Source organism: Orcinus orca, chromosome 6 (genome assembly GCF_937001465.1).
Source record: "Orcinus orca chromosome 6, mOrcOrc1.1, whole genome shotgun sequence".
NCBI lineage: Eukaryota > Metazoa > Chordata > Mammalia > Artiodactyla > Delphinidae > Orcinus > Orcinus orca.
The window spans coordinates 112986865-113010615 of record NC_064564.1 but is presented as its reverse complement, the minus strand read 5'-3'; the positions used below and the strand labels follow the sequence as shown (position 1 = coordinate 113010615).

General features: G+C 56.9%; 1 protein-coding gene across 2 annotated transcripts in view; it reads left to right on the top strand.

Annotated features, from left to right (window-relative positions):
• Positions 1-3066: 3066 nt before the first annotated feature.
• EEIG1 (estrogen-induced osteoclastogenesis regulator 1) overlaps positions 3067-23751 on the top strand; it is a 36203-nt gene continuing 15518 nt past the window's right edge. Inside the window, exon 1 of one of the 2 annotated variants that reach the window (XM_033427124.2) lies at positions 3067-3332. Coding sequence is in view for 1 of the 2 variants with exons in the window: in XM_004269174.4 (XP_004269222.1) it covers positions 3187-3332 (146 nt within the window). In the remaining variant the exon portion in view is untranslated. The remainder of the gene's footprint in view (positions 3333-23751) is intronic. The other variant, XM_004269174.4, reaches the window with a different exon arrangement.

The following is a 23751-nucleotide window of genomic DNA, read 5'->3' as shown; positions in this document are numbered from 1 at the left end:
TAGAGTGTCTCCTTCAAGATTCCTTCCTATGCATGCAAAACTATACCCAAAGTGTGTGTGACACAGGTGTCGGTGTTGTGTCAGCCAGATTTCGGATTCCAGTTCTGTTGGCTCCAGGGCAAGCGATCCTAGCCAGACCATACTGAACCCCCTCTCGGTTTGGAGTCCCTGAGCCTTGGTGTTTCAAACCAAGGCCATACTACCAATATGCAGCAGAACCAGGATCCTAACTCAGGCTTGTCTCACCCCAAATGCGGCATCCTGTCCTGGCACCTAGCTCTCTCCCTTAACCAGGACCCATCTTGGAAATGAGGGAAGGGAAACTTCCTGGGTTCCCAGCCCAGAGGCTCAGAGAGATAAATACCCCACCAGAGCTAAGTCTGGCAGCCAGGCCCACCCTGCTTCCTGTTGGAGAGGCCTGGGGTTACTCACGGTCACAGCTGAGAAGTCAGCCGGGCCTTGGGACATCCTTGGCTGGCTCCCTCCTCTGAAATCCCCTTCTGGGGTCAGATAGCCACAGGCCTTTCCCCTGTGGAGCAGGTCCAGCCAGGATTAGTGAGAACCCCCACTCCTACCCCAGCGTGAGCAGCACAGCTTAGCACTCTAATGCCTGTGCTCCAGGGTCAGGACCCTAGTCAAGTAATTTAAACTCTCCAGGCCTCAACTTCCCTGGCTGTACATGGGGATACATAAAAGTACTGGGAGCTGCTATTATCATTCTTCTCCTATCTGGCTAACTGTGTTTTTCAAATTATGGGACAAACTGGAGAGAAGTACAGGTAGCCACCCATTTTATGGCTGGGAATCAGGAGGGAATCAGAAATCTGAGTCCTCAGATACATGTCCCAACCTAACTCATCCCCAAGTGCACTTGATTCTGTCTTTCAAGTGCTTCTCGGACTCCAGTTTTCCTGCAGTGCTGTGGTTCTGCTGTCATCATCTCTGGCCTGGATCACCACAACAGGCCCCTCACCCCTGTTTCCCATCTTCTCTCTTCCACACTACCTGTAGTCAGAGCAACCTTCTTCTAACAAAAAGCAAATCTGTCTGGGTCACTCTCCCGCTGAAAACGTGTGCGTAGCTCCCCTCCTTCCTCTGATCTACAAGACTCTGCAAGATCCAGCCATTACAGGCCTTCCAGCCATACCTCTCGCCTCCTGCATCTCTCAAAGAGCCATAGTGCAGGAGCATGGAGGTACTCACAGCTTTCTGTGGGCATTGCACTCTCTGGTTGCCAGGCCTCTTGAGGCTCCCTCTGCCTAGACCCTGCATGACTCAGGGTATGCATCCTGCCAGTGGCTTGGATAACTTTGTGAGGCATTCTCTCTGAGTCCCCTCCCCTCCACCCCTGCCTCCACTGAGCTCCCTGTTAAGTCCCCCATTACAGTCCTCATCCACCAGATTTGTCTCTGCCTGTGTCCCTGTCTGCTTCTCCACCTGATCTTGAGCTTGGCGAGGTTGGAGATGGCAGGCCCACCAGTCTCACTCCTAAATCCAAGCCTGGCTCAGGGGCACCTAAACATTTGGGGACTGAATCAATGAACTGCAATATGTTGAAGGCCTGGGAAATAAAAAGCTCCTGAATTGGTCTCTGTGTCCAGGGCAGTTAATGCAGTCAGGGAGACCAGCCATAACTAGGTAAGAAGCTAATCAACAACAAAAGGCTTTGATAGAAGCTTGGAAAGGGAGAAGATGGTTCTATCACAGGTTGCGTGATGAACTGCTTTAACTCAAGCCCTGGCGAAGCCTTTGCAGGCACTTTCCTCCTCAGTGCTGAGAAATAGAGATTCGAAACCAAACACCTGCATGGTCTAGTTCCGGCCACCTCTCTTGGGTGTGTTTTCTGAAAAATGGGACTCGCTACCTTCCGGGCCTGATCTACTCGTCAATGAACTCAAATCTGGAAGGACACTGGCGGGCCACTTCAGCCATAGTGCTCATATTGTTTCTTCTCGTCATTGTTTCTCCTTTTCTTTTGCTCGCGCCCTCCTCTTTGCCGGCCTGCCGGCCCCGGCTTTCCGCCCCGCGACCTCCCACTGCCTCCCCAGGGCCCCTAGCCTTTTCTCTCCGCTCCGCCCGGACCGAGGAGGCGGGCCCAGATGGACGACGCACCAATCCGAACGCCTCGAGCTGCCGCGGCCTCCCGCGAGTCCCGCCCCACGCCGCCCTCCGCCAATCGCACTCCGCTCCCGCCCCGCCGGGCCGCCCAATCGTGGGCGGGCTGAGCCCCCGGCGCCCCGCCCCTCCCGCGCTCAGCGGCGGCTCCGCGGGCGGCCGCGCTGGGCCTCGGCGTTCTCCGAGCTGGGCCGCGCAGCGTCTGGCGGGCGGTGGCGTCGGGATCGCAGGCGGCGGCGCTGCTGCTCGCGGGGGTGCTGGCCAGAGGCGGCGGGTGAGGCGGGTGAGGTGGGCGCCACCGGCCGGCCGGAGGGGCGCCTCAGCTCCGCCGGGGCCCGCGGAGCGGGACCCGCGGAGCGGGACCCGCGACCGAGGAGGAGGCGGCGCCCCTGCTGCCTGGAGCCCGGCCCGGTGCCCGCCGGGAGGGGGCAGTGGCCTGACGTTCCTGGCCCGGAGCGTCCCCGACGCGCCTCCCGGAGAGGCCCCCAGAGCTCCCGGCCGCCCCCTGGGGGTGCCCTCAGCCTCCCCGGACTTACCTGTGCGGCTGCCTGGCACCCAGGAGCGGGAGCGTGGGCGCGGCGTGGGCGCGGCGTGGGCGCCTACCCCCGGCCGCCAGCGGGGCGGGGGCGGGGCCGCCCTCGGCCTCACCGGGCCGCCCATCGCTCTCAGTCTCACCGGTCCGCCCGCCGCGCGGCGTGAGCTCCCCAGGGACCGCGGCTCGGGATGCTGTCCGCCAGCGCGGCCGCTTGCGCGCCGCCTGCCACCCCTTCCCTTGACTCCTGGGCCATGCCCCAGTGTTTACATGCCGGTGAAGCCCCCGGCCACTCCGAACCCCTCCAAGCCCCAGCTCCCCGAGGGTGAAGCCAGCCGGCCTGCGAACTGGACTGGTAGTTCAGACCAGGGCCCTCTGGACTCAGATCCCCATCCGCTCTGCCGCCTCAGCTACCATCTGGGCGGGATCCGGCTCTGGTGTTTTGAGGAGGGGGTGTGGTGTAGGGAAAGGAATCCTGGGGATTTCTGGCTCCCCCCCTTTTTTTGGCCTTCGGGGCTTCAGACTCAGGGAACTCGCTCATGGCTTTTTTGATGAAGAAGAAGAAATTCAAATTCCAAACCACTTTCACCCTGGAGGAGCTGACTGCGGTCCCCTTCGTGAACGGGGTCCTCTTCTGCAAGGTCCGGCTGCTGGATGGCGGGGATTTTGTCAGCTTGTCGTCAAGGTAGGAGCTGGGGCAGGCCTGCCTCCAGGGAAGGGGGATAATGAGCCAGATCTAGTCACTTGGCGAGTGTGGAAGTGCCTCTTGGGGTCCAGAGAGTCCTGGAGATTATGTGTGTCTGGGGCAGGTTTGCACAAGGCAGGACTGAGTGATCTGAGAGGTCTGAGGCCTGAGGAAGCTGGCAGGGTGCTGGGCACCCATCTGCAGGTGACCAGCCGGATACCTGGGGGTCTGTTGTTTCAGCCCCCTCATGGGGCCTTGCACACAGCCCACAGTAGGCCCATTCTGCAGACTTGTATGAAGAGCCCAGTGGGGTTTGGCCTCGAAGGGCTGAGAAGGGGAGGAGTGTTCCAGGGCATCCTGCACCCAGCTGGCCACTCGGGCTGTCATATGATTTAGACCCCGGGCCAGCCACAGCTTCCCTGGCACTCCCTGGCTCCTGGGAAGGTCCAGTCCCAGGCACTCCTGGTCTGGCTGGAGGGTGGTGGCTGGATTTTGGCCTGCCCAGCCCCCTCTGAGTCACTGCCCTCTTCTGGCTGGAGCTGGACTGCTTTGCATTGCAAATGCCCTTGTCAAGGAGGCTGCTGCCCTCTCTGAAAGAAAGAGGCTCGGTCAAGTTTAGTTTTTGTGTTCTTCCCCATCCTGCAGGTCCAGCTGCCCGGCTCATTGCTGAGGGCGGCTGAGTTCCCAAGCTGTGCCCACTGCCTGGGCCCATCTGGGGTCACATAGTCCTGGAGTGTGACAGATGGGAGTTTGAGTCCTAGCTCAGCCACTTTGTGGGCCCAATACAGGTCTCTCTGTCACAGTTGTGAAGAAGTTTCAGCAGAGAGAATGCGGTACAGGGCCTGGCCCAGTGCCTGTGACCCACTGGCTCCCTTCCTTGGTCTGTCCCTTTGCTCCTCAGGCCTCCTTGTGGGCCCAGTTAGCTGGAGCTGCCTCACAGTTCTGAGATGGGGTGCCTGTTACAGATGGAGAAACTGAGGCCCAGAAAGAGGGAGTAAGTGGCTTGCAGTTGTCAACTGAACTTGGCCTGTTTGGAGACCTGTTGGATGAATCTGGTGGTCGAATGTTCTGCTGGGAGGAGGGAGAGGAGGCATACAGCCTAACCCAGATTTAGGAATCTCCAGTGTGGGACAGGGTGGGGTGTCTTTTCTGTGCACTTGGGTCCGCTCAGGCTGGGAGCTGCTTATCTGAGGAATTCAGACAAGGGCTGCCCTTTGCTGTGGGGGTGGGAGGCTGTCCTCGTTGCCTGGGAAGCCTGTGATCCCGTGGCCACCCACAGAGTAGCCCAGCCTTTCTGGGAAAGGGCTGTGGTGCTCAGAGCTAGGGCCTGGGGTCAGCCAGTGAGTGGCCGGGTGACCTAGGGCAAGTTACCTAACCTCTTTGATTCCAAGAACCAGCAATTACTGGTGCTTTGCTCCCTGTTTTACTGGCACCTCTCACTTAACCTGTTGACTATGCCATGGAGCAGAGTGGAGGTTGGGGGAGGCCTGTAGTGTTGTTATTCCCATTTTATAAAGGGGGCTCAGTGGCTCAAGGAGGGAGTGATTTCTCTGCGTTAATACAGCAGAGCCCAGATTCAAACTCAGGATGTGCTTTTAGCCTGTTCTGCCTTTGAGCCTTAGTTTCTTCTTCTGTGAAATGGGAGAAGTCATACCCACCCCTAGAGTTGTGATGGGGAATGGGTACTGTGTATACCATGTCTGACCAGGCAGACTGTTGCAGCAGCTGTTGTTACTATGGTAGAGGGGCCCAGGCCCCAGCCCCTCCTAGGTCTTGGGCGGACCAGGTGGAGTCAGCAGAGGGCCTACATCTGACCTGAGGGCTGGGGGCAGGGTCTTGGATCCTACTGAAGAATTAGTATTCAGCCCCAGGCTGAGGTCTCAGCTGGCTTCCCAGGCCCTGGGGCCACTGTCACCCTACCTGTCAGCCTTTCAATTGCCCTAAACCTGCCCCCTCATCCGGGAAAGTCTGGAAATTTCCAGGTCTCAGCCCACAGTGTCTGGATTTCACCTCTCTCTCCCCTTCTTCCCTCTTGGCAAGGGGCCATGGATTCCCTGAACCCGGCTGAGCCTGCCTAAACAGGCTTTCCCAGCCCTCATCCTGGATGAAACCTGAGTGGCATGAGGAGGGAAGAGCTGACATTGAACCCCACACAACTTGGCACTTATGGGCTCTGGGTACCTGTTTGCTGCTGGGCATGTGTGTCTGGAGGGAACACACACGTTGGGACCTGAGGCTGCTTTACAGCTGCTTTGGCTTTTGCCCAGCAGAGGGGGGTTCCTGGGTTCCTACCCTTCCACTCCCATGCCACACACCCTGGTCTGCAGCCTGGGAGCCCCTCCTCACAGCCCACCTCTCCAGAGGGCCAAGGCCCTATTGTTTTGGAGGTGGGGTAGGGTCAGGGGTGACGAGACCTGCTTAGTTTATTAGCACACTGTCCATAACCCCAGAGACCCCTGACATGTCCCAGGGAGTGGGGGTGGTGGCAGCATGGGTGGTGTCTGAGCAAAGCAGGCCCAAGCCTCCACTCCTGCAGCAGCCACCCTCCTAGCTAGAGTGTTTCCCTGTGTGTTGGGTGCCATGGCAACAGCTGGGTACACAGCTCCAGCCTGACCCAATTTGAGCAGGTAGAACAGGTGGTACATTGCACTGTTCCCCAGCCTCATCTTTCTGAGGCCTCCTTATGAACCATAATCCTCACAGCTACCATGTTCAGTGCTACGTGCCAGGTGCCGTGCTGAGTGTTTTTGCACGTGCTGTGTCTGTTCATCCTCTCGGCCATCCGGCGAGGTCATCTGGCTAGAAATGCAATTGGGAAAATAACCATTTTATCATTAGGGTTTAAGCTGCCTTTGATTGTGCATAATTAGATGCCAGGGACCTGCTGAGCACCTCGAATGCATGATCAGCTGAGTCCTTGAACCACCCCGTGAGCTGAAGAGGAAATTGGGGTCAAGAGACCTAAAGTGATGGACCCGTGTCACTCAACAAGAGAGTGGCAGAGCTGTGATTTAAATGTGGGCAGGTCCGGCTCCAAGGCCCTGCCTTGCCTTGGTGGCAGAGGGCTTGAAGCAGCTACAGCCTCATATCATGTCCTCAGACCTTTGAAGGAGGTTCTTTTTAGTGGGTTGGGTGGTACAGGGTAATCCAGATTTGGATCATTTCAAGGCACTGGGCTACATCCTGTGAGATCTGAGGAAAAGGGGCCTCTGGGCCACAGGTGGGGGTGGGGCTAAAGTCCACTGCTGTGGAGTTGGTGCCAGGCACGGGCTGGCACTGGGGCACAATGGGCATTTGTCAATGTCTCTGCCTAGAGGCCTTCCAGCAGACGCATCCAAATGGCATCTGGGAGGCTTTCCTAGGGGTCCCAGGAGGGATGCGTCCCAGCCAAGTCTAGTGAGTCGGGAAGCAGTGGACCAGGCTGTGGTCTCCCTAGGGCAGGCTGGGCACAGGCTTCCAGCCTTGAGCCAATCTGTCTTTCAGGCAGGAGGAATCCCAAACATCCTGAGAGGTCTCTGTGCCCAGCTGGCACTGGTCCTGTGGCCTGCCCCATGCACGTGGCTGGTGGCGGGAGGGAGCGAGAGGGAGGCGTTGATTTACCTTACAGCAAGTCCTCTCTGGAGGAGACAGGCAGAGCGAGCCTCCTTGGCCAATGGATGGGGAAACTGAGGCTGGGGGCAGAGAAGTCACTTGTTCAGGGTCACTTCGTAGGAGGAGCTAATGGCACAGCCGGATGGGCTCTGGTTGGCCCCGACTTCTGCCCGCTGTGCAGTACCCCTCTTTGCTGGGCCAGAAAGAGAAGAGGGGCCCCTCCGATGGCTCTTGCTGCTCTGCACTTGGGTGCCAGGCTGTCTAAGAAGCAGACTGTGTGACTGGGGCAGGCTCCCACCCGTCCTTTCTTTTTGGCAGCTTTGAATTCTCAACTGTCTCTTCAGTGGGGTTTTTATTTGGGCAACCTTTTGAAAGAGGGCATGCCTGCTCAGAATACAGGTACTGACTTCTCTCTGTGGGCCTGGCCTTGAGCAGGCCGGGACGGGAGACTTCCGAGGGATGTTTGGGATTTGTGGGGGGCATGAAGAAGACCTTGGACAGGTCAGCTCTGCAGCTGGAGGCCCTGTGCCCGGGCCTGGGGAGGCCAGGTCTTTGCACACACACACCACAGGCTTGGCTGGGCCTCTACTTCCCCGAGGCCCTCTCCCTCCCTCCTTGGAAAAGGATGCAGCTGCCACTTGAATCTGCTGCCCTGCGAGGCCTGCTGTCATGCACATCTTAATGTGGAGGGAGGGTCGTGTGGAGATGGACACACAGTTCTGTCTCTTGGGCCCGAGGGTGCAGGGAGGTGGAGGTGCAGTGGGACCCTAAGGCAGGCAGGGCATCCACTTCCCTTCACAGATCGGGCGCTCTGGAGGCCGAGTGGGGAGGGGGCAGGAGGAGGAGGGGGAGGAGGCTGGCAGGCGCAGGTCCCTTTTCCACATTTACCGAGCACCCTCTTGGCCCTGGGCTTTCAGAGGTGACCGGGACCAGACAGCCTTGCTCCCATGGAGCTCCCCATGGGGTGGGGGCAGTGTGCCTGTGGGCATCACAGAGGAAGGGCTTCCCTGAGGAAGGGACTCTTCATGGGAGCCTTGTGGGCCAAAGGGAAAGCCCTCCCTATCACAGTGACGTGCCCCATCCTGAAAACATAAGCTCCATGAGTTTGGGAAGAGGTCAGGCAGAGGCCCCCAGCTGGAAGGCACTTGGTCAGTGATCTAGGCAAGGGGCTGGCGTGGTTGGGGTATGGAGAGGGGCAGCATGGGGCTGGCTGCAGTAGATGAAGATGGGGGTAGCTGGGCTGGACAGTTCCTGGCTTTGGGGGTCCAGCCGACGGGCAGGGGGTCAGTGTGCCCGGTTTGCCGATTAGGATGCTGGCTCTTGGCTGCCAGGTGGAGAAGATGCCAGGGTGCCTCACCGGTACTCAGTAAGGGAAGTTGGAGTTGTGGCCTGGCTGGGCCGTGGCAGGCAGAGGGAGAAGAGTGGGCACACTGGCGAGAAGGTGGGCGGGTAGAGCCGGCAGGTGGGTTTCCTTGTCCTCAAGTTCCTGGCAGCACACCCAGCACTTAGTAGGTGCCGGAAGATGGAAGTTCAGAGAGTGCACAGTGGCCAAATGCGGCTGGGGTTTTGTTGCCCTATACAGTGCTCTAAGAGTTTTTGACAGCATAAACAAAAATCTTTTAAATAAGAAGATCGAGCAACGGTGTCACATGGCAGCATGTGGCCCAAGGGGCTTTGTGCTGCCTCCTCCGTGGGCTGCCTGCTCTGGGCTCCTCCTGACCCCCTGCATGCCCTTGGATCCCTGACGGTGGTCTGCCTCCCTCATTGCTCGGGCCAGCCTGCTCCCCGGGGCCCCTGTGGAAGGCCTTCCGTGCACAGGCTGGGGCCTGAGGAGGCGGGTGCTTGTGGAGAGAAATCTTGCTGGCAGGCTGCAGAGACCACCCATGGCAGCCAGGCTGTGGCACCAGGCCAGCTGCGGGCTCCCTCGGGGTCAGCCTGTGCATGGCCTTGGTGTCTGCTCCTTGAGCCCAGCCTTTGCCGCCAGCTGGCCACACCATTGGCAGGTGCCACCCTGGCAGCCCCTGCCACCTGCCTGCCAGCCTGGCATTGGCAGAGCCCTGACCCGAGGTGATCTGGCCCTGTGGAGCCAGGGCTGTTCCCCGAGGCCTGTTCCCTGAGGCGTGTTCCTCACTTTGATCTCTGTTCTGGGAGCTGCTCTGGCCAGGGGTTCTCAGTAGCAACCACACCGTGTGTCGGAGGGCCCCGAATGCTTTTGAGCTCTGCTTCTTCAGTACCTGGGAGTCCTGACTTGCATTCGCGAAGCCCTGCCTGGACCTCGTGATAGCTGCTAGCATGTCTGCTCACGGGCCTCGCGAGCCTGGGGACTCAGTATGTGGAGTCTGGTGACTGCTGGGTGGTGACCCTGCGGTCACTTGCCCACTGCTGGGAGGAGCAGTATAGCACCCGTGGCAACCGATATAGATTTATCCTCATCTCATCAGACAGACACAGAAAGGTTTGAGCAGGGGAGAGACATCAGATTTGCTTAGAACGAGACCTGGAACTAATTTGGGGCGAGGGCGAGGGCTGTCTCTCTTCATTATCCACTTGGCCTGGCAAGTGCTTTGGGTTCTGGGGCTACCAGACCTGCCCCCAGGGCCTCAGATGTGCTCTGTGAGGTCTGTCTCCCTTGGGCCTTCTGGCTCTCCACGAGGTCACACTGTGCCGTTGGTGGCCTTGGTGAGGCCTGAAGCTGCCCAGCCTGTGCCTGACCTTGGTGTCTGCTTAGGACTGTCGTTGCAAACCCTCTGTCTCTGCTGTGAGCTTCTTTTGGTGGCCTGGGCTTGGAATGGCTCTCAAATGCAGGCCTGGAACCACCCAACCCCCCATCTGCCCAGATGTCAACTGGGAGTGGCCAGCCCACAGTTGGGAGGAAAGAGCCCCGATGGAGGACGTGCTGCCTCTTTGGTCAGGCTGGTGGCTTGCCCTGCACAGGCCTGGGGAGGACATTCCCGTCCTCTGCCTCTTGTCACCTGTTTGACCTTGGGCAAGGGGCTCAGTCTCTAAGCCTCAGGGGCGGCTGGTGTCTGCCTCGCAGTGTTCTGGGGAGGACCAAGTGAGATAATGCCTGTCAAACGTCTAGCTCGGCTCCTGGCACGTGGTCGAGGCACTGGATGTGCTGCCGCCCATCCTTCCATCCCTGGCTGAGTCAGGGTGGTGGGCTGGATGGCGCACCTCAGTTGCCCTTCTGTGGCAGCTGGAACTTCCCTGTGGGCCAGGACTGACTGGGGTGCTGTCTCTGTCTCATGATTCTAGGGGTGCTGTGGGGAGAGGCTACTTCCGAAGGGGTGGGAAGCAGGTGAGGAGCACACCTAGTGTCTAAGGAGCTGGGCCTCACGCTGGAGCTCAGGGTCCCCAGTGGGGCCTGTGCACTTTCTTGCCTCTGTTGGCTTGAACCTGCCCTGTCTTGGGGCGCTTGGCTCCGAGCCAGTGAGAGCTGGAGTGCTCCCGGGGTGGGGCGGGACTAGGGTGTAGGGGGCTTCTGCCTGCGGGAAGGGGCCCTCTGCACAGCCAGTTCTGGGACCCACTCTGGCAGGCGGAAGACCGCCCCCCCACGTGAGGCAGAGGGCAGACTGCTGGGGGATGGGGGAGCAGGGGAGAAAGCCAGGGGCCCTCGGTGGGTGGCAGGCCCCTGGTGCTCCCTGACTTTTACCACACCTTACTTTTCTAGTTGTTTGCTTCTGCAGTTGCCTTGTCCTCAAGCTCCCTTCCCCCGCTTCTTCACCTGGCTGACCTCCTGCTCGGCCTGAGAGCCACCTCCTCTGGGAGGCCTTCCCTGGCCTCTTTTGGCCTTGTACACCCCTGTGGGCCAAGTGTCTTAGCACGGAGTGGCCTCTGTTGCATCACGCTCCTGGGGCTTCCTGCTGAGGGTTGGCGCTGGCGCAGGGCTGGAACTTTTCTCCCTTGGACCTGAACCAGTGTGGGCGCTGATGGTGCCGGACCAAGTGCCAGTCACCACCAGTTGCTTGGGCCCAGCCCCTCCCCACCCTGGTGCGGGAGGTATCAGCGCGTGTCAGGAGCAGCCCTCGCCTGCATACCATGCAGCTGGGCACTGCCTTGGGCTCAGAGGCTGCGATTGAGAGGCAGCTGGCCGCACCGATGGGTTGTGTCAGGTGGACCCTGTGTGTGGAGTGGGGATGCTCCTAGGGGGATGGGGTGGGGGCAGGGGCTGGTGCCTGCCCCGGGAGGCACCTCGGCTGCTACTCACTGGCTCTGTGACCATGGCCAACAGCCTTGTCCTCTCAGCCTGGGCTTGCTCCTCCATCAAATGGGGTGCGGGTGCCTACGTGGAGGCGGGAGGGCTCCCTAGATCAGGGCGACCTGCTCGCACAGGGCCCTGCACCCGGCAGCTGAAACCAGACTAAACCTGCTGGGGAGGGCGCTGGGGAAGGCAGAAGTCTGCGCCCTTTTTGCACGCAAGGCGCCCTTACTTCCCACCACTTCCTCTGAGCGAGTGCTGGACTCTCTGCAGACCCACAGAGGCAGCACACCTGCGGCTCCCCAACCCCCAGTCCCTCAGGGACAAGTTCCTGCGCACCTTCTGTGTGTGGGGCCCCCGTGCAGCTTCCCGGGGTTCCAGCCCCGCCCCGCAGTGCCCTGCCCTGCAGTGCCGCGCCCAGGAATGGATGCTGGGCTCTGTCCCAGGGACAGTAGGTGATTAGGCTGGGGGAGAGGGGAGAGAAGAGCAGCACAGGGCAGAGGGAGGCAAGGGCAAGAGTGCTGAGCAGGGAAGAGCTCGTGGCCTGGGGGCTCGGGGTCGGGGGAGGCCACGGGGAGGGGCTTGGACTTCTCTGACCAGGGATCCACAGAAGGGTGTGAATCAGAGTCGGAGTTGTATTTTAGAACCCCCAAGGGCAGCCATGGGGTTGACCACTTGGGACTCCACATTGTAGGAGGGGAGGTGGCTGTCAGCTGAGAGGAGCGGTTTCCCACCTCTGTCATCATGGAATGATTAAAAACAAAACTCGAGCCTGCTACGCAGCAGCCGTTGCTACTCACGACAAGGACAGTGTCACAAACAACCTCGAGGGAAGGAAGCCAGACACAAGAGCATGCTGTGCGGTGCCGTTTATATGAAGTTCAAAAGCATTCTGATTAAAAAAAAACCCATCCTGATACGAGTCAGGATGATGTTGTCTTTATTGGGGTGGCAGTCATGTCTGGAGGGGACTTCTGGGACCTGTAAAGTCCTGCTTCTAGGAGGCTGGTTACACAGGACTGCTCTGAGAGCCAGCCAGCCGAGCACTGACGTGCGCGCGTGTCTGTGTGAGAAAGGCCTTGAGACACCCACACCTTTGGTCGTGCTGGGCACCTGAGACTGGAGGAGGTCCTCAGGTCTCTCCAGGGTCTTTCTGGCAGGGCAGCCTGAACCGTCGCTACACAATAAGCATCACTTATGAGCCTTAACTCAGCAGTTGCCAGCAGTCTTCTCTGGCTGGGGATTTTCCTTCTGCCTCTTGCAAACCCTGGCAGGGGCTGCTGGGTGTGGGGCTTGGCGGTTCAGAAGGAGGGCAGGCTCCCAAGGCTGCCAGACCACCGGATCTCTCTGAGCCTCGCTTTCCTCTTCTGTGAAATGGGGTGATAAGCTCCTTCTTGGTGCTTGGATTAAGTGGGTTACCACCCCCCTGCCCCCACGCCCCCGTTAGGTACCCAGCATAGCCCCCGGCACAGAGTAAGTGCTCAGGAAAGGCTAGTAGTGGTTGGTATTAATGCAGGGCAATCATTGGAGAGGATCCAGGGGTGGGAGCAGGAAGGAAAGGTTCACCTTCCTCCTGCTCTCCCCTTAATTGTTTCTCTTCTCTCTTCCTGTGTTTCACCCATTCAGCAAACATTTGTGATTCGAGCCAGGCTGCTGCCCTGGTCCTGCACTGGGCACTGGGTCCAGCATTGGCCGAGACAGCCATGGCCCCTGACCTTGGGCGCATGAGCCAGGGGAGACCATTAGACACGTCAGCTCTCCAAGAAGTGCTGAGCACGGTGCGGGAGGGGAGGCATCAGCCACTCCTGCCTGCTCTGGCCCTGACCACTGTCTTTGGGGATGGGCCTTTGACTGGGTACTCTCCCTGAATGCAACAGAAGGCCTGACCCAGGGCTCCAGCACCTCCTAAGGGTTTTCTGTCGGCTAAAGAGGAATCACATGGACCTGGGTGAGAATGGCCATGCCCCTTTTGGATGCAGACAAGACCAAGACCCAGGTTTGTTTCCCAGTGTCCCACTCAGGCCTGGCTCGTAGTAGGTGCTCAGTTAATGTGTGTGGACTAAGTGAATGGCAGGGGCAGCGATTAGCCCAGGGTCAGTCCATGAGTCTGCAGGAGAATCAGCTGTCTGGGCAGGACGTGGAGATTGGTGAGTCAGGGCCTCCTGGTTCCACCTGACCCCGAGCCCTTTGTCTTGTGGTTGGAATCTCAGAGAGCTGCTGAAGATGGCCAGCAAAGCAGGTCTTAGTCTTTGCTGGTTTTGTGAGGAGACGTGACTCTGGCTGAGTGGTCCCTGATTATTCCTCGGTCACCTCAGAAGTCCAGGGAGCCGTGGGGAATGCGGTGTGGAGCAGTGGGAACACGTGGGGGCAGATCCAGAGATGGTGATGACCTCTGACCCCTCAGTGACTACAGAGACCTGGAGAACGTGACCTGACCACAGCTGGAGGCCCCTTTCCTGGAGGTGGAAATATCAGTGCAAGAAGGTCTAGGGTGGCCCTTATTGGGAGCAGTGCTGTGAATATCACTAATTTAGTCATCAGAGGCTTACTGAGCACCTCCCATGTACCAGGTGCCATCCTTAGGACATGGGAAGCAGCAGTGAGTGAAACAAAGGCCCTGCCTCCAGGACCCCTGCGCTCTGGGACATGGAAGCCTCCTTCCATTTTCACCATTAATAAGACCCATGTCCAGAAGAGGAAGTAATTTGTCTGCAGTCGTTGTGGTGAGGGTGCTTTCGGGAAAGGCTATGGGGGTTGGGTAGGGGTTCAGAGGATAGGGACATCCCTGTGACTCACTTGAGTCCAGCTATTCAAGGAACTGGGCTCCGGGGATGGGGATACCTCCCTCCTGTTTCTTCCCTTCCTTGGGTGATTCAAACACCACCCAGGCGTGAGTCAGCCAGGAGCGGCCTGAGTATGCCTGGGCTACCTGCCCGTCCACCTCCCAGGACATCCCAGCCAGGTTCAAGGTCTGGGGAAGTGTCCTGATCCATGGTCCTGGGGTGGGGAAGTGGGACCTGCATCAGGGCCCTGGCTTCCTGCTGGACCGTCTATCTCAGAGTTACTTTCGATGGTAGCGGCCATGTCCCCCTTTCAGTGTGAGTGTCCTCTGGGTATGTGCCAGGCCCTGTTCTCTCATTAGGCCTTTTAGCAAACCCGTGAGACAGGGCAGGGCAGTGACTGAGGCCCAGAGAGGTCCTGTCCAGTGAGTGGCAGATCCTGGCCTTGGTCCCCAGCCTATCTGCCTCCTGTACCCTTGCCTTGTGAGTGAGTGGTCCCGCTGGGGATCTCAGGGGCTCAGGAAGGGAAACTCCCTGTGCACAGCCAACCCCACAGTTCCGTGTTTTACAGTTGTGGGTTCTGGAACGGAGGAGGGAACGTAGCTACTATAGCCCAGCTGTGGCTTCTTGCTTTGAATTTCTAGGGCCTGGGCCCAGTTTAAGATTCTGAGGTCAGACAGCTATGGGTTCAGATCAGATCACGGCCCTCTCCCAGCCAGACCTGGGGTCGGTGGCTTCTGTGCTCTGAATCTCAGTTTCCCTGCCTGCGACGTGGGGATGATGGTAGCTACCTCCCAGGCTTGGGGTGTGGACTCCAGGAGGTCAGGCAGGGAGAGCTCTCAGTTCAGTGCCCGATAAGTAGGAAATGCTCAGGAGGCAGGAAGCTGACCTTATGGACTTTTATAGGAACATTTCCCCACTCTCCCTTCGACCCTGGATTGACCAGGCTTGGTCCCCAACACCAGCAGGTCTTGACGAGTTTGGCCCAGTGCCATGCCCCACTGACCGTACACTTTGACCTCATGACCACCCCTCCTTTAGGACAAGACTGTTCTCAAGGCCGCCTCTTCCCTGGTATTGAGACTCGTGAAGGTTCAGCCCACAAGGCGCAGGGACACTGACGGCTGCTGCTGTCCCCTGAGAACAGCTTTTCTATCTTAGAGCATCTTCCCAGCGGTCCTGCAGGGCGGGGGTGGGCAGTGGGCTCCTGAGGTAGGGCTTGGAGGTGCAGTTCACCCCTCACCTCTTGAGTGACCTGCGGACTCCCTGAGTGTCCATCTGCTCATCTGCGAAGTGGGTGCTGACCGTGTCTGCGGAGGGTACGTGCTTGAGCAGCACCTGGCGCACAGAAGGGTACCCGGGAAACAGGAGCCAGGCTGGGCCACATTTGGTGATGGGGCACCTTCGCCCAGGTGCCTGGGTTTGGACCAGCACTTGGTCAAAGCCAGCAGTTCACTCCGGATTCCTTTCGATGGCCTGCCCTCCTCTTGGGCTGTGTGCCTCAGTTGAGAATAGCATGCCCACACGTTCGCCTGGGTGATAGGGAAGCTCGAGCTGCCTGCAGAGCCTGCCTCTGGGTGCAGGCACCTCTGCGAAGGCAGAGCCAGGGAGGCAGCGTGCCTGTGTCTGTAAAATGGGGAAGCCAGCGTCTGCCCACTTTGGGTTATTTGATGCAGTTCCAGGTTACTGGGCTGGTGAGTAGCAGGAGTGGAACGCAGGTGCCTCTGACTCCAGAGTCCTCACTCCTAACACTGATGCCCCTCCACCAAGCCCGAGTGGCTTGACTTCTAGGAACTTCTTGCTGCCTCGTCGTGTCACAGGAGGAGGGGCTGGCTGTGTCAGAACTGCAACAAGCTGCTTCCCCTGCGTGCAGCCCTGAGTTCCTGGCAGGGGCCAGATGCTGCTGGGCGGCCACGTTGGCCACGTCACTGGAATGGAGGCTCTACCGCCCTGCAGCCCCTGGACAGATGCCTTGCCTGGTCCCCGGGGTGGGCCCCTCCCCAGGCGGCTGTACTCTCTTCTCTTCAGGGAAGCACAGGCAGATGTTGTCAATTTAAATTGTTTCCTTATTAGACTCTCGGCTTTCCCAGGCTGGGCTGGGTTTCATCAGCCGGGAACTTTGATTGCATCACTGTGACTGCATCACTGTGACTGCTCGTCCTTCCAGGGACCCGGCCAAGGACCAAGGTCGGGGAGATCACGGAGTGGGTGTGGCTGAGGAGGTGCAGGCTGGATGTTGTGACTGCCAGCCCAGCGGGGAGGGATTCGTGCGATGGAGCCTTGCTCTGGTTATCTCTCATCATGGGGGCAGAAGGGGAGGAATCCGGGGACCAGCCCTTTCAGGAACACAGGAGGGCAGTGGGGCTGGGAGTCCCTGGGGTCCTACTCAGTGCTCATGGATATGCCCTCGCTTAGCCAGGTGCCCAGCTCCTGCCTCAGAATCACCTGGGAGCTTGTTTAAAAAGTCCGGTCCAAGGCCTGCAGCAGTGGTTCTCAACCAGGGGTGACTTTGCCCCCGGACAGCTGGCAATATCTGGAGACATTTTGGGTTGTCACAGATGGAGTTGTGCTACTGGCAGGATGCTGCCAAACATCCCGTAATGCACAGGACACCCCCCATAAAGTCCAGAATGGCTTAAAATGTCAGTAGTGCCGGGGTTGAGAAACCCTGCCATAACGGAGTCTAGTTCTGGCAGGGCCTGGGAATCTTCATTTGTGACAAGCCACGGAATTTTCAGTGTTGACTTGAGGCTGAGAAGCTCTGTCCTCCCAGGCCTCATCACCCCCACCCGTAGGTAGTGGCCACAGTTGAGCTGCCCCCTGCCAGGCAAGCTCTGTGCTGGGTGTACGGTGGTGACCAGACAGGTGTGCAGACGAGTGCTTGCAGCCAGGCTGCTGGGGAGGTGAGGGGCTGAGGGTGGAGCCCCTTCCGTGGCTCCCCACTGATAGCCCGGTTTCCCTTCTCTCAACTTCCTGCTCTGAGACCACTGCTGGCTGTGCCTTCACTCCGACTCCGGGGAGGGGCCCCAGATGGTCTCTGTCTGTGAGGACCCTGCGGGCCGTGGGCAGCCTGTGGCCAGGAGGTGGCTCCCATGGAATTGCCCCTCATCACCTGCGTGATGGAGACTGGGGGGTGCTAAAGCTCTGAGATCTTGCTGCATTTCCTGGGCAGTGAGGCTGGTCTGGGCCAGGTGATAGGGATGTGGCAGTGAGCCACCCTCGGGGAACCATGGAACCTGGACTCTGGGGTGGCCTTTTGCTGGGAGTCCCAAACCTCCCCATCTGAGAGACCGAGGATGGTGGCTCACTTCAACCTGGTCTGCTGCTCTTCACAGCCTTTGAGGCATCTTGAGTTGTTGGGGCCCTGAGAAGAAGCATTCCCTCCTCCCAGGTGTCCACTTACCTTCCTGCTTCTGAAGGGAACCAACATGGGGAAGAGGTGAAGGTGTGGCTTTGGGTCAGCATCCAGCCCTATTGTTCTGTCCAACCTTGCTTGGGCTTGTTCTGCCCTTCTCTGGACCTCAGTTTCTTCATCTGTAAAATGGGAATGATAATGGCACATACCTCCTAGGATTGTGGTAGTTGCTCATGTCTATAAAACACATGTTCTGTAGAACAAGCTCAATGAACAGGACTGGGTTTTACTGTTGATTAATTGAAGATGAACCTGGGAGGCAGGAGTGAGTGTTCTAGAGCGAGGGTCCCGCTCTGTGCAGCTCTGTCTTGAGCTGTGGGGAGGCAGTGGTGGCAGATAGGTGCCATCTGTGTGGGGCCCCGACGGCGGCCAGCTGCCTTTCTGAGTCACTGACACATGGTAGGGCAGGTGCTAGAAAGATGTGGCTACTACACACCCATCGTGCCGGTAGAATTCTTTACATTGCCTCTCTGGGTGAGCAGTGGAGAAAGGAGCTGGACACGGCACCGCAGGGTCATGCGACAGCCCCACGCGGTGGGCAGTGTCACCCTTTCACAGATGAAGTCCAGGCTCCCGGTGGTGGGCCTCCGGGTCACTCATGCAGCCCTACCCTCACCTGCCTGATTACCCCCCTCCCCCCGGCCTTCTCTTGCCTCTTCCTGAGAGCCACCTCCTTCCTTCTGGGTCTTCCCACCACCCGGGCCATCTCCCCGCGTCTTCACCCAGCCAACCGCAGCCTAGAGGTCCCAGCTATGGCGTCACTGCCCTGACCAAGTCAGGCCCCCAGTCTGTTCTGCTTCCTCGCAGCCCCTTCCACTTCCTTGGAGGCTGGCGGCAGTTGTCAGTTGCTTTTTGTGTGAGTCTGTCTCCCCACTCAGCCGGGGGCTCCTGAGGAGGTCTGCTCCCGTTGTGTCCCCACACCCACGTGGGCCTGGCACCGAGCCGGCATCCACAGTGAGGCTTTGTGGATGCATCACAGAGGCCCTGGTCGGGATCTGGGGCCAGGGGAGCTCCGAGGGAGACACCAGCCTGGTAGGATGCTTTGCTCTATTTCAGGACAACCCAGAAAGAGCCGAATTCTGCCAGCGGGCTGTGGTGGGTGGAGAGGGCTCGCCCTGCCTCTCTGGGATTTGGACATCTAATTGTGTATCTTAAAGCTAAAAACGAAACTCCCCTGAAAACCCAGTCTCTGTAATTACCTATCCCTGGCAGCATGGAGCTGGGGACTCAAGCCCTGAAACCCCAGGCTAGGGAGGCCATCTTCATCTCTTACCAAGGGGCGCCCGGTCCTGCCGGGAGGGTGAGTGTGGGCCCAGGCCTTGAATCAGGCAGATGGGCATTCAAACCCCTTTGCTTTTGACCAGCTCTTCTAACCTCACACCCTTTTCTCATTTTTCAGTTTCACGTTCAATTACAGAAACAGTTCTTGGACAGACACAAAGACAGTGGCCCTGCGAACGGTTCTTCACCCTACCTTAGCCAGACCCGCTCCGAGCTCCCTCCTTCCTTCAGCCATTGTCTGCTCCTGCCCCTTTGCAGGTGGAGGAAGCCGCTCGGCTTGGGAGCCCGGAGTCCAGGGCTCTGGACGGTGTCCTCTTTGGGCTTGGTGCCATCGTCTTTACATTTCAGTTCTCAGCGCATCCTGAGCCACATTAGCAGGGCAAGCGGGGGCTGGGGTGGGGGGCGGATGCACAGTCCTGTGTGTTCTTAATGAACATCTTCTTTATGATTTTTCGTCAGAGATGCTCATTCGTTGTAATTTTTTCACGCTCTTCCTCTTTCTGGCTCACTGCACCTGGGGAGTTGGGGAATGTACGCAGAGATCCACATGTCCCACACAGGCCCTGTCCCTGCCCCCGGGGCCACAGTCCGTCGAGGTCACGGCTGGTGCCAAGCGGTGCTCAGCTTTCAGGATCCCGGTCACCCTTCAGGGCTCTTGGCAGCGCTGCAGTGGGCCTTTGCTGTTCCTGGGGTGGCTTTTTGGCCTCTAGCCTCCTCGTGCCTTCTTTTTTTAATAAATTTATTTATTTATATATATTTTTGGCCGCTTTGGGTCTTCGTTGCTGCGCGCGGGCTTTCTCTAGTTGCGGTGAGCGGGGGCTATTCTTTGTTGTGGTGCGCGGGCTTTTCATTGCGGTGGCTTCTCTTGTTGCGGAGCACGGGCTCTAGGCGCACAGACTTCGGTAGTTGTGGCGCGCGGGCTCAGTAGTTGTGGCTCGTGAGCTCTAGACCGTAGGCTCAGTAGTCGTGGTGCACGGGCTTAGTTGCCCCGCGGCATGTGGGATCTTCCCGGACTAGGGCTCGAACCCTGCATTGGCAGGCGGATTCTTAATGACTGCGCCACCAGGGAAGCCCCTCCTAAGCCTCTCCTCGTGCCTTCTTAAACATGTCAGGCATATTCCCACCTCAGGGCCTTTGCACTGACTGTTCCTCATGCCTGGACTGCTCTTCCCCCAGGTGTCTGTGTGGGTCACTCTCTCACCCCCTTGGGCTCTTTGCTCAGATATCACCTTCCCATTAACACCTTCCCTGGCCATCTTTCCCTCAGGCACCCCCAACCCAGGCACTGCCTGCCTCCTTCCCTGTTCCTTTTTCCTCCATAGCACTTACCACCATCTTGTGTTTTTGCTTTATTTTGTCTGTCTCCTTCCTGCTGCCAGACTATAAGCCCCTTGAAGGCAGGAATTTCTGTTTTGTTCACTATTTATGTCCCTAGGGCCTTCAGTAGTACCTGGCACCTAATAAGTGCTTAGTAAAAGGTTTTTGAATGAATCAATCCCCTGAGATTCCCTCAAACCTGGCCCGGCAAGCTCCCACCTGGGGCTTGTGGTCCCCTGCTTGGCATCTTAATTTCTGTCTTTTTTTTTTTTAATGAATGCCCCCTCACCCCGACCCCTGAGCCTGTGCTCATCTTTCATCTCCCCCCATTATCCCTGCCCTGTGCCTGAGACCCCATACCACCTGACTGAGGGTGCCCAGCTCCCTCTCTTCCGAGGGCTCTGGAGGCGGCTGCAGGGCTGAGTCCTGGCTGTGCCATCTCTGGCTCTGGACACAGATGGGCCTGGAGTCAAGACCGGCCTCTTCTCCTCACCACCCTGTAGCTGTGAGTGAGTTTCTCAGCCTTTCTGAGCCTCATTTTCCTCATCTGTAAAGTGGGCCATAATAACACCCAACTTGCAGCATTCAGGAGTTCCAGGCAGCACACAGTAGGCCCACAGGGAATGGCCACTGCTGGGGTGTTTGTTTTTATCCTTGCTGTGACCTCCTGGGTGGGCCAGGGCGAGGCTCTGAGCTTCTTCCCATGGGAGTGGTGGTATTTAAGAGCGTGTGTTTAGAGCCCTGTGGAAACATGAGGGAGGCCCAGGGCTGATCCCGTGAGCCCTGCCCTTGCCCACCTTCCCACAGCGGGAGAGGAAACAGCCTGTTACCTGAGCCTGGGAGGGCTCCGCATGGCTTTCTCTGGCCAGGCCTGCAGGAACCACGGTCAAGCAGGCTTCCTGGCCGGGTGTTCCCATGGCAGACTCACAAAGGGGAAGGGAGAGAGCCCACAATTCGATATCGGCTTTTGTTCCCAGACACTAATCCTAATTCTTCTGGGTGTTTCAACACGCCCAGCACTGTGAGCTTCCTCCTCAGGCTCCAGCAGCTGCTTCCAACTCCTGGCTGGCTCGAGCAAGTGGAGGGGGTGGGCGGAGATCTGAGGGTCCACATGGGAGCCCTGGCCGGCCCCTAGCTTTCCCTGCTTTCAGGCTTGGTCCTTCGGCTGCTTGGGAAGCATTCTGCTCGTTTCACCCTTCCATTCACCTCCTCAGGGCTGCTTTCAGCCTCTGCCTAAAACCGGAATCCATAATGGCGAGACAGACGCACTGTCAGAGGAAGATTCAAAGTTCTCACCATGGTCCAGCATGACCTACCCCTGTTCCCTCGACAACCTCGTCCCCTCTGCTCCCCTCCCCAGCCCCATTCAGCCGCTGGCCCCCATGCTGCTTCTCCACTTGCCAAGCTTGTTTCTACCTCAGGGCCTTTGCACTTGCTGTTCGTGCATCAGGACAGCTCTTCCCCCAGTCTTTGCTCAGCCCACATCCTCACTTCACTCCAGACCTTGCTCAGACGTCACTGCCAAAGGGCTTTCCCTAACCACCTGCCCAAAGTAGCAGCCCCCACCTTCTCATCTCTATCCAGTACTCCCTACCCACCTTCCTTGTTCTGTTTTCTCCATTTTTCTCTCTTTATTTGAACTACCATGTTTTCGTTTTGGTAACAGCTTTATTAAGACGTAATTCACAGACCACACAATTCACCCATTTAAAGTGTACAATTTGGGGGCTTCCGTGGTGGCACAGTAGTTAAGAATCCGCCTGCCAACGCAGGGGACATGAGTTCAAGCCCTGGTCCAGAAAGATCCCACATACCGCAGAGCAACTAAGCCCGTACGCCACAACTACTGAACCTGCGCTCTAGAGCCCACGAGCCACAACTACTGAGCCTGCACGCCACAACTACTGAAGCCCGCGCGCCTAGAGCCCGTGCTCCACAACAAGAGAAGCCACTGCAATGAGAAGCCCGTGCACTGCGACGAAGAGTAGTCCCCGCTCGCCGCAACTAGAGAAAGCCCGTGTGCAGCAGCAAAGACCCAACAAAAATAAATAAAATAAATTAAAAAAAAAAAAGTGTACAGTTTGGGAGTTTTTAGTGTATTCACAGAGTTGTGTGACCATCACCACAGTCAATTTTAGAACATTTTCATCACCCCAAAAAGAAACTCCATACCCATTAGCAGTCGTTCCCATTTTTTCCCAGCTCCCCATCCCCTGGCAGTCATCAGTCTTTCTCTTATGGGTTTGCCTATTCTGGGCATTTCATAGAAATGGAGTCGTACAATGTATAGTTCTTTGTGACTGGCTTCTTTCACTTAGCGTAATGTTCTCAAGGTTAATTCACATTGTAGCATGTTTAGGTGCTCACTTTCTTTTGATGGCTGAATACTATTCCACTGTATGGATATACCACATTTTATTTATCCATTCACCCGTTGATGGACATCTGGGTTGCTTTCACTTTTTGGCTGTTATGAATAATGCTGCTGCGTACATTTGTGTACAAGGTTTTGTGTGGGCATATGCTTCATTTCTGTTGGGTATATACCTGGGAGTAGAATTGCTGAGTCATATGGTAACTCTATGGTTAACCTCTTGAGGAACTGCTAGACTGTTTTCCAAAGCAGCTGCACCAGTTTACGTTCCTACCGGCAGTGCGCGAGGGTTCCAATTTCTCCCCATCCTCATCAACACTTATTATCTGTCTTGATTATAGCCATTTTAGTGGGTGTGAAGTGGTAACTTGTTATATAGTTTTGATTTGTGTTTCCCTGATAGTTAATGATGTTGAGCATCTTCTCATGTGCTTATTGGCCATTTATATATCTTTTTTGGAGAAATGTCTGTTCAGATCATTTACCAATTTTTAAATTGGGTTGTTTGTCTTTATTATTGAGTTGTAAGTGCTCTATATATTCTAGCTACAAGTCTCATATATATGATTTGCAAATATTTTCTTTCATTCTGTGGGTTGTCTTCACTGTTTACTTATTTATTTATTTATTTATTTTGCGGTACGCGGGCCTCTCACTGCTGTGGCCTCTCCCGTTGCGGAGCACAGGCTCCAGACGTGCAGGCTCAGCGGCCATGGCTCACGGTCCCAGCCGCTCCGCGGCATGTGGGATCTTCCCGGACCGGGGCACGAACCCGTGTCCCCTGCATCGGCAGGCGGATTCTCAACCACTGCGCCACCAGGGAAGCCCGTCTTCACTATTTTGATGGTGTTCTTTGAATCACAAAATTTAAAATTTTTTATGAAGTTCAAAATATCTATATTTTTCTTTTGTTGCTTGTACTTTTGGTGTCGTATCTAAGAAACTGTTGCCTAATACCGGATCATGAAGAGTTACCCCTATGTTTTCTTCTAAGAATTTAATAGTTTCAGCTCTTAAACTTATGAATTACTTATTGTATACGGCATGAGAAATGAGTCCTGCTTTATTCTTTTGCACGTGAATATCTAGTTGTCCCAGCAACGTTTGTTAAAAAGGCTGTTCCTTCCCCCATTGGCACCCTTGTTGAAAATTAACTGACCATAAATGTGAAGGTTTACTTCTGGACTCTCAATTCTATTCTATTGATCTATGTGTCTATCCTTATGCCAGAACCACTCTTTCTTGATTATTGTAGCTTTGTAGAAGTTCTGCATTCAAGACATGTGAATCCCTTATTTTATTCTACTTTCTCTAGATTGTTTTGATTATTCTGGTCCTTTGAACTTCTAAGATTTAGGATCAACTTGTCAAGTTTCTGCAGAGGAGCCAGCCGAGATTTTGATAGGGATCATATTGAATTTTTAGATCAATTTGGGTGTATTATCATCTTTTTTTTTTCTTGT